Genomic DNA, 10,217 nt, shown 5'->3' on the forward strand with positions numbered 1-10,217 from the left:
GGTTGGAATTATCAAAGGTTTTTGACACCTGAGAGACACCGTAGCAACTCCTTTGCGTTTGGAAGCGGGGGGTGGGGGTGAGGGGAGGACCAGGGAGGATGATTCAACCACTCAACCACTAGATGTCGCTGAAAACAACAAATCCTACACACTGTGCCGTTAAGTAATATCATATTCATATATTCATACAGAAAACATATTTTTGGCATACTCCTTGGTTAAAAATACTGATTGTTACACATAACATAGCATTTTGACCATTATTGCATTTATTTATTTTTATCTAGTTGTTTCCAGAGACTGGGCCTCGGCAGGGAGGAACCATGTTGACCATCACCGGTGAGAACCTGGGTCTACAATTCAAAGACATCCAGAATGGAGTTCGCATTGGGAAGGTGGCATGCAACCCACAGGAGGACCAGTACATCAGTGCTGAGCAGTACGTCCACATTTAATCATCCTCCACACCTCCTATCTATTCTTTTAAAGGCCTTTATATATTTTTAGATATTATCTGACTCTTTCTTTCCCTGCTTGTCTTGGTTCAATATGGATGTGACACTGAGCATTAAGCACAACACTTTCTCTCAGACCTCTGTTTCTTAAAACCTGTAAAGGTTAAACGTTGGTTTCTGCTCTCAAACAGAACCGATTCCTCACAAACAGCCCCGAGCTGTTTTTGGTACTGAGTCTGCAAACGTGTGGTCCATATGAATGTGACAGCAGCTTACACTGAACCTTTTATTCTATGAATAATTTGGAAAAATTGGGTCACTCAGCAGTGAACTGACTCATGTAGCCACCCATATTCATGTCTGTTCATTTTTTTATTTTTTACAAAGTATTAAGATGATATTATCTCATTATAAGTGAGCTGTATACATCCTTTAAAAATAGCTTGAAGGCTAAAGGTTCATCATGTGAATGCTGTCTTCTCATTAAGTTGTGCTTGCTATGTTCTGGGAAATTCAGAATCACAGCGGGTGTCATGGATGTAATTTAATTCTCATTTAATAACTGCAGTAATATTTTCTGAGAAGAGTATTACATTGAGAAGCAGGAAGTCTTTTTTGCGATCACACTCTTCCAGATTTAGGCTGTTTAGATATGACTGAGGTCTTTGTGTTAGCTTCTAATGCTTCATTACCTCATTTCTACAATTTTATTCAGTTAAAAATGATTACTATTATGTTAATAATCTCTTACAACTATTTCAGAATTGGAAAAAGCTGACCATGTAAGGGTAAAATACTCAGAAACCTCTGTCTCTTTAGAGATGCATTTTGCAGTGTTGTATAAAGTACCACAAAGTGATACTTGAGTAAAAGTACAAGTATCTTACCAAAAAATTACTTTGTTAAAAGTTAAAGTSTCCTTTAGGAATATTACTTGAGTAAAAATCTTAAAGTATCTGATATTTTTGTACTTAAGTATTAAAAGTAAAAGTATTGATTTAAAATGAGCAGTTAGATTTTCTGTAATGACATTTATTAGGAGGTGACCTCCACAAAAAAATACAGAAATTACTATATTGTAATAAAATAATTAATTTATGTTAAATTTAGGATGCACTAGTCCAGCTGTTTCAGTTTATATACAAATATCAAGGGAGCTCAATACTTTCCCCTAAATGAAAATCTATCTGAGGACTGCAGCCAAATGCAATAATATAATTCATGAAAAACAAATACTTCTTAAGTACAGTCCTTTTATTTTAATGATTATGTCCTGCTGGAGTGTGACATGATTTGTTTGTGTACAAACTAATATGGAARCAGAGTTTTGTATATTTATACTTGTATTTCAACCACAATTAAATTCACTCTATAGGAGGCACAATTTATATGGATAGTATTTATTTTTTACAATAACAAGCTGAAATGAAAACAAGCAAAAATGAAATGAAGGACTCCCTGCTTCTTGTCTTTTTTAAAAATGTAAGAAGTAAAAAGTACAGATAATTATGTGAAAATGTAAGAAGTAGAAGTAAAAAGTAGGCTGAAAAATAATTATTCAAGTAAAGTAGATATTCAAAAATTCTACTTAAGTACAGTAAAGAAGTATTTGTACTTACCGGTAGTTACTTTACAACTCTGGCATTGTTTGTTGTTGAATTTATTGTTCTTAAAAGCAAAGGATAAGGACATTTAGGATGGGAAAAATTGCGAGAGTCATGACAGTGTGAGATTTTTTAAGTATTCTGTTTCTCACGATGTAGCTGTCAGCAACACAAATGTTCTGTTTGTTGAGTTTCATTGCGCAACCACAGCTGATTTTGCCCCCACCCCACAAAAGAAGAAAAGAACAATGTGACTTTGATGGTTTGACAGTCAAGTCGACAGAATGCTGTGCAGCTCTCACCAGCGATGACAGGTGTCTCCAAAATGGGTTAACAAACATGAGTAACACGGCTATTGGGATTTATAATTTCAGCCTCATTTTCACATCGACATCAGAGTGAAATCAGGTGGTTCTGTGTTGCAGCCTTTTCTTTCCATCAGTATGATGATATTTAACTCTTTCAGCTTTACTTCCAGTTGTACTGAAAATCTGTTGCCATAGCACCAACAGGAGGCGGAGGAGAAAGGGTGTGGTTGGCTGTTAGCCTGTCATGCTAATTGTAAGTGATGTTTGCCATACGGTGCCATTAGTGGCCTGGCTGCGCTCGACATCCCTGTGACCCTATCAGAGCTGCAGCGCAGGATACGAGATAAGGCTTCTGAAATGACAGCACAGGTCGAAGGTCAGCTTCTGATGGAGAGAGGGAGAGAGAGAGGGAGCGCTGCTAGTTTGCAACATGTAGACCCATTGTTCTGCTGTGTTTCTTCTGCCAGCAGTTGTACTTTTCAAACCTTCAGCATCAGGTGTTTGAGTGGCGCTGCAAAGCATTCACTTCAGTCATTAAAATTTTACAAGCTGGATTTGACTTCAATTCGAGAAAAATAAATCATCGCCAGTAGCTAAGAAAAACCTAGTTCCTCTATTTATTGCTTTATTATTAGAACTGTGCCACAGTTTGACATATTTTAATTCCTTAGCATTCCATGTTCCGTCTCAGTTATTTGAATAAGTAATCTGTAGTTTTATAATGGTGTCAGCTTCTTGGATGTGTTTTTCTAACAGTGTGCTCAGAAACAGCTCAATGTGGCCACCTGCCATCTGCGCTGTAATGAAGCTGCATTAACTGAGAGCTGTCCAGCATTTTCACCCTGGGCTCCTGTCATAGCTGGAGACCTGGGAATAAGTGGAAAGAAAAAGTATCAAAACAATTGATACGCAGTGTCAGAATGTATGCAGTTGCCATGGCCACCTGCAGGGAGGAGGGAAGCAGGAGAGTTAACAACTTATCTGAGGGAGGGAAAGCTGAGGAGATGTGTAAGATATGAACACGTTCAATTAATCAGCCGCTCTCACTCCGTTTTTTCTCTCTTTTCTCCCCACTTTTCTATCTCTCTCTCTCTCTCTCTCTCTCTCTCTCTCTCTCTCTCTCTCTCTCTCTCTCGCTAATTAAAAGTCAAGTGTGTCTCCAGTGGGTGNAGATATGAACACGTTCAATTAATCAGCCGCTCTCTCTCTCTCTCTTCTCTCTTTTCTCTCTCCTTCTCTCTCTCTCTCTCTCTCTCTCTCTCTCTCTCTCTCTCTCTCTCATTCGTTCGCTCTGGCTAATTAAAAGTCAAGTGTGTCTCCAGTGGGTGAAACATGAAGTTAGAGCGTGTGTGCACGTGCACTCCCTACTGGCTGCACTCCTCGCGTCGCTCAATAATTTCTCCAGTGGATTTCCATTTGACTAGCCGTTGCCCCAGGCCAAGTGCTCTGCTCATGGTTTTACAGTACGCTTTAATGCAGGCGTACTGTACACATATACAAACACGCAGAAAACMCTACGACTTAACACTTCGGCTGATTTTCTATGAACATTTGTTCTGTTCTTTCTTCTTTTTTTAAGTCATATTAAAGAATGCAGAAAATAACCTAACTCAAGCTTATGTTACCATGTAGAAAAAGCAGAAAGGTTCTCAGTTTTCTATCTATAATCTGTCAAATTGTGAAACCCACAATTACAGCTAATGAGGTTTGTCTTAATTTTTAGCTTGTTATAAAAAACATTTTAAATCAAGAATGTTTTAAACTTTAAGATACCTTTTCAGTTTTTTTCTTCATAGGCGAAGTACTTAGACTGCGTTTCATGTGGCTTGCATTTCTATAAAGCCAAAAACTTTATCAAATCTCTTATCACAGTTATGTATTTGACAAACTTAAAAATTAACTTTAATCAACAAATTGTGTTTAAAGTAGCGAAACAATTCACTAAGGAAATATAGTTGTAGTATCTGAAAATATAAATATGTTGATATATTTGTAGCTGACCAAAGGCACCAATTTACTGTAAGTCAGCAAGTGGCAGAGTTGTAGTATTTAGTAGGGGTTAAAACCTAAACCAATCAGATGAAGTGTAAGACCAAGATCACTTCTATGATACCAGAATTTTTTTATAGAAATGTTCCTGTGTTGTTCAGATATTAGTTTAAAACAGTGGACGTCAACTATTTAGTCTTCTAAGTTATGAATTGATCRCATGCGTTGAACATGGACAAATACTGACTTTCAGTGATGAGCCAAAGTCGGCACCACAGTGTTTGAGTCAAAAAGATGTTTTATTTGAATGGATCTTCATTCATTCATTGACGTGTCATATGCCCTCAATGTGTTTTGCCTGTAGGTATTTCTTTATTACAAAAACTATGTTGTTTAGGAGCCTAAAATATGAGGTACTGTACAATCCAAATGCCCACCTGCTACTGTTTAAAATGTGTTGGTTTAGCTTTGTTGGTCCAAAAAGAACAGTTCTGCAAACAAGAACTAAACCAGTTCTTTGTTGTTTAAAGGAACAAAAAAATGTAATCTTTCAGAATACAATGTACTGAACCTGCTGCAGATAAACTGAGCTGATTGTCCAAATTAATTTGGGCTGTAATTTATAATCAAGAAAATTATTTCTCATCTCTTTACCTTTTGTGTTTCCGTTTCCTTTAGGATTGTGTGTCGGCTGAATGATGCAACCGGTTACCGAGTGCAGGAGGCCCAGGTGGAGGTGTGTGTGAGGGACTGCATTCACCCCGACTACAAAGCCACCTCAACCAAAGCTTTCACCTTTGTGGTAAGCACTYATAATTCCAGATCCAGCTACGTCAAAGATTTTTGCATGGGCTCATAACTGGATTTGACAGCCGTGATAAAGACAGTGAGTCATTCTTAACCTGCTTGTCCTCTCTGTCCTCTGCTAGTCTCCATATTTTACTCGTGTCCACCCCTCTGCTGGGCCTCTGTCTGGAGGAACAAGGATCACCGTTGAAGGCAGTCATCTCAATGCCGGCAGCGCRGTGTCTGTGAAAATCGGTCTCCATCCCTGCAGCTTTGAGAGGTGAGAGAATTCAGACTGCTCAGATGTGTTTTAGTTCTTTTACTTTAATGTGTTCAGATCATTTTAAGCTAGATATGAAATTATGAAGAGTTGAGTTTTCTTCCATAAAATTTAAAAACTGTTAACCCAGGCTGCTTGTTGCTGCTTTATTTTRTTTCTAAAATTATCACTCAGGCATTTAAAACTAAAGAATAGGAAGGTGTATAAGTAACTGTTCAGTAATTTTGACAGAACATTTGTTAACATGTACAAAATGACCATCTCATATCCTGTTGACTGTAGGAAATACCAGAATTGGGTTCATTACATATCTTCTCATATCAAACAACAATGCACATTTAGCCTAACGGTTGCAGGAACTGCTGCGACACTTGATTAAAACTGTCTGTATTTTCATGTTTTTTTCCTCTGAGTTKTTTTACTTCTTGTCTCATTTTGCTCTATAGACATTTGCAGCTCATAACGCTGCAAGTGCTTCCCATCCATCGTTTAGTTTTCATCAAGCTGTCATCTTTTCCTCTTATATAGTGTTCGATAATTCCTGTTAAAAGTGTCTGTCTTTACTCCCCGGTTGCTGCCATTGATTTGCTGCAGGTCTGAAAAACGCAGCCGGTGAGAAGATGACCTGCASTACTGTAATTCACAGCAATTGTGGGAATGATAGTATAGCCGTTCCAGAGAGAAGCTGATATCACTGTTCAGTTATTCTGCAAATGACTTCAGCGCAAAGCCCTCCTTTTGTGAGAAATACGACTATAATTTAAAATGAATAATGTGGTTGTAAATCATGTTGGTAACACACCTTACCTTGCTTTTTAAACACATTCTCAACTTTTAAAAAAAGAGAAAAAGTAAAAAATATATACCCATCCTACTCAATGATTATTTAGTTTATACAGTAATCAATCTTTGTAATCTTCCCCTTTACTCTCTCTGCAAGACGTGCCAGGATTTCAAGACAAGGAGACAAAGATCCAGTTAGATGACTTTCTTTCCTCCAGCCAAGAACTGTTAGTCCTTTTTGTTTCTTGCTGGCATCTTTACAGCAAAACCGGATGCACTGCTGCAGCATCTGGCAGATGCCAATAAAAGAAAGATCACAAATTTACTGAAGACTGTAAAACAAGTTTTCCTCTTGTTCTACTTTTTCCTTTTATAGTGAGAACTCTTAACAACGTAGCTGCCTTTCTTATTGCAGCTTCCTTCTCTGAGGCAACAAGTAACAGGTTAACCTAAGGAGCTTAGACCCATCAAGTTTTCTTTTAATATCACATCAAAAGAAAAAAACGCAGAGGCCAATTTAAAGCTCTGTAGCACATCCCAAGAAAGGTGAATATAATAGTCTTGGCCTTTCATTCACTGAGCAGCAATAACCTTTATGGCCAAAGTAATGAACTGGTTGAGTCCGTCTCTTTAATGCGTCTTTGTATTCAGTGGGGCCTCCGCTTTAATCAAAGCTTATTTACCCTGAGTCACTCATCCTCTTATCTCCCTGTGCAACCCCTTTTTTCTTCCCTGCTCATTTTTACCCCCTTTCTGTATCCTCTCTTGGCTTCTTTTGTGTGACCGCAACCTTGTCAGAAAATACGTCCACGGCACCATAGGCGCTTTTGGCATTGATGGTGTTGTGAAAACGGTTGCCATAGAAACACAGCTCCAGTGGAATGTGAACAATTTTTCTCTTCTTTCTTTAAATTGTCCTTCACTTTTTGCGTGTGTTTTTTTTTTTTTTTTTTGCCGTCTTCATTCCCTATCGAGTCTCCTCTGAGTTTGAGGGCGTTTGTAGAAACGCCTGCTGGGATGCAGCGGCAACACGTTCGACAAAGTCGTCCTGAAATCCCTGTTTTCCAGCAACCCCACCTGAGATCACTGCAAGGTTCCAAAAGGCTCCTGCAATAGATTTTCACTTCCTCCTCTTCTTCATTTGGAWTTAACTTTCATAAAAAAGTCACAGGGTGCGACTGGTGTGCTGATCAGCTCGCTTTTTCCATGCCTATAAGTGTTACCCTCCTGTGCACACATACCTGCAGCCTAATTTCTCCTGGGAAAACTGCAGGACATTAACAGACAATGAATGGCATAAAAACCAAATCAGATCTTCTGCTACTTCATGCAGATTTACAGACCTCCACTCACCAAAATTGCGCTTTCTTCAACAATAACCAAGCATAGATGCAGGTATAAACACACATACAGTCTATAAAAACACAGGTAACCAGTGTGTAGTTTAACAGCAGGCCACAGTTGGCTCTGTGTCTGCCAGAGAAGAATTTATACAACACACAGACAACCAGCCTGATTGGATATTTAAAAAAACAACTTGCCTAGGGTTGCGCGGTATATGCAGTAGGTAGACGGTAGAAATGGTAGGAAGTTAGCCTACGGTAGAAATTTACCCTCTACTGTCCTGTCGTCATTACGTCATTGCATCTGTGTCAACAGGGCTGCGAGTGCAGAAACAACTGAGCAGGAGTTTGAAATATAATGAAGAAATTCTAGCGTTTTAAAACACGTATAGGGAGAATAAATCCTCAATTTCCTCCTCGCTGTAGAAAAGTTACGTCGTGTCGCGGGATCATTTCCTCCCTCTCCTCTCCTCTCCTCTCCTCTCAATGCACGTCGCGCAGAGCGAAGCTTTAACAGCTGTAGTTTTTCACACCCAATTATCGGAGAAAAAACTTGTTTTTTAAAGTATTCTTACCCACAGAGATGATTTTTTAAAAAAGACGTGGACGTTCGTTCAGTCATAAATCCATCTTGCTAATGTAAAGTCAGCTTCTGCTCTGATGATGAAGATGAGCGCGCAGCAGAGCAGCAGCTGATAGACGGAAGCTCATTGTTTGGCAGGCAGATATTAAAGCAAAAATGCTGGGTTTGATTAAGATGACAGTTTTCTGCAAAAAATGCTCTAAAATTACATTATCTTTACGTTTTATAATTTTCTACCACAATATATACCGTTACTGTGAAGGGATTCATTTTATACCGTGATATGAATTTGAGGTCATACCGCCCAGCCCTAAACGTGAGGCTTTAAACTCCAGTAGTTTGTGATTTGAGCTGATAAAACCAGGGCTGAACAGGGTGACAGATGTTTGCCTGGTGGACTGGCACTTGTCAACATTATGTGCATGTGTTTATGTGTGTTTCTGCTTTATTTTCTCATATCTAATAAATAATTTATGAGCTCTCCAGTCATGGTTGTTTTTCTGTGTCCAGACATTCAGAATTGTAGTGTTCATCCATGTTACACACAGTGACATCTTTAGCTTATTTTTTGTCTTTTGTCCTTTTCCTTCTCACCCAGGAGGGGCAGTAAGGAGATTGTGTGCGTGACCCCTGCAGGGCAGGCTACCGGCCCCACACCCGTCATGGTGGACATCAACTCTGCTGAGCTGAGGAACCCGGAGGTGAAGTTCAGCTACACAGATGATCCCACCATTCTCAAGATTGAGCCTGACTGGAGTATCGCCAGGTATGATATCCACTGAACCCTCACACCCAATGTGTTAAAGTGGAAATTTCATATATATATGACTCAATCGTGCACCTATTTATAATTTATCATCAAGGTATTTGGTTATTTATTTATCTATATTTTACATCTATTTAGTGTTTGATCTACAATTCTGCTTGATGTGCAGCTCATTTTCTGAACAGATACAAGCAAATCAATACATTATTAATACTTAGTGGTCATCAGACCTCCAGTTTTTCTCCCTTTTTTTAAAGAACTTCAGTAAACATGGCAGAAAAAATAAACTCCACATAAAAACTGATAAATTTAATATTCTGCCTTCGTGCTCCCTTTCTGCGAGAGAAACACAAATTTCCTCCTCTTTTGTCACACCCATGTCACTTTTTAAAAGGCATATCTTTTTTATTCTGTTTATATTTTAAAGTAAACCTTTTGTGAGCTTGAACAGCAGTAAGAGGGATTCCTGAAGCAGTGCACTGCCAGCTGATGAGCTGCAGCAGACATGGATCTGTAAATATTTCTTGACTTATTGAAATGAGACTACATAGCCACGGGAAGATTTTCTTTGCAAACACAAGCTGTGATGTAGAGGAGGAAAATAAAATACAGCAAAGCTTTGAGCTTCCAAATGTTAATGGGCTCACTGGTATGACCTAGAAACTCCCCACTTCTCAGTTCTGAAGTGACGTCAGCTCGTATGCACCAACGTGTGCACTCCTCTGACTTTTTCATTTCATTCTAGTTCAGGGCTATTCAACTAAACTGCTCCGGGGGCTACAGTTACTGCTGGTCAACAGCTGAGGAGCCGAACATCCAGCAATTAAAGTTATTTTGTAAATAAACTAAGTATTACAAAGATCTTTTACCTTTGAATTAGTTTGTTTTGCTGCATTTAATCATGAATACAACATACAGAACCCTGTAAAAGTAGTGATAATTACACATTATCAAAAACAAAAATAACACATTCTGCCTCCTGTTTGGCACAAATAGTATTTTGACATCTCTGACTTGCCAAATTTTTAAACAATTTTATTTTCACTTTCATCATTTTATCTTCAACTGCTTGTAGTTTTAACTGTCTTGACTGGTTTTTACCAGCTTCTAGCCAAGGTTCTGACGTTTCTGTAGACACCAAACATGTCTATGTTTAACTAAAAGAACTTAGAGTAATTAAAGTAGAAAACCAGAGGTTTGGGCTTGAGAGGTGAATGAACCAGTTGGCGGGCCGAACTTTGGTCACTCGCGGGCCGGATGTGGCCTGAGGGCCGCCAGTTGAATAGCCCTGTTCTAGTGAAAGTGAAATGTGTTTTCAGC

The 10,217-nt window shown here is 38.7% G+C and overlaps 1 protein-coding gene across 4 annotated transcripts in view; it reads left to right on the forward strand.

The window, feature by feature from the left end:
* plxna1b (plexin A1b) overlaps positions 1-10,217 on the forward strand; it is a 199,413-nt gene that overhangs the window by 161,305 nt on the left and 27,891 nt on the right. For all 4 annotated transcript variants that reach the window (XM_014009644.1, XM_014009646.1, XM_014009645.1 and 1 more), the window contains exons 13-16: positions 288-439; positions 5,035-5,158; positions 5,286-5,422; positions 8,730-8,897. In XM_014009644.1, coding sequence (XP_013865098.1) covers positions 288-439; positions 5,035-5,158; positions 5,286-5,422; positions 8,730-8,897 — 581 coding nt within the window. The remainder of the gene's footprint in view (positions 1-287; positions 440-5,034; positions 5,159-5,285; positions 5,423-8,729; positions 8,898-10,217) is intronic.

Source organism: Austrofundulus limnaeus, unplaced genomic scaffold (assembly GCF_001266775.1).
Source record: "Austrofundulus limnaeus strain Quisiro unplaced genomic scaffold, Austrofundulus_limnaeus-1.0 Scaffold60, whole genome shotgun sequence".
NCBI lineage: Eukaryota > Metazoa > Chordata > Actinopteri > Cyprinodontiformes > Rivulidae > Austrofundulus > Austrofundulus limnaeus.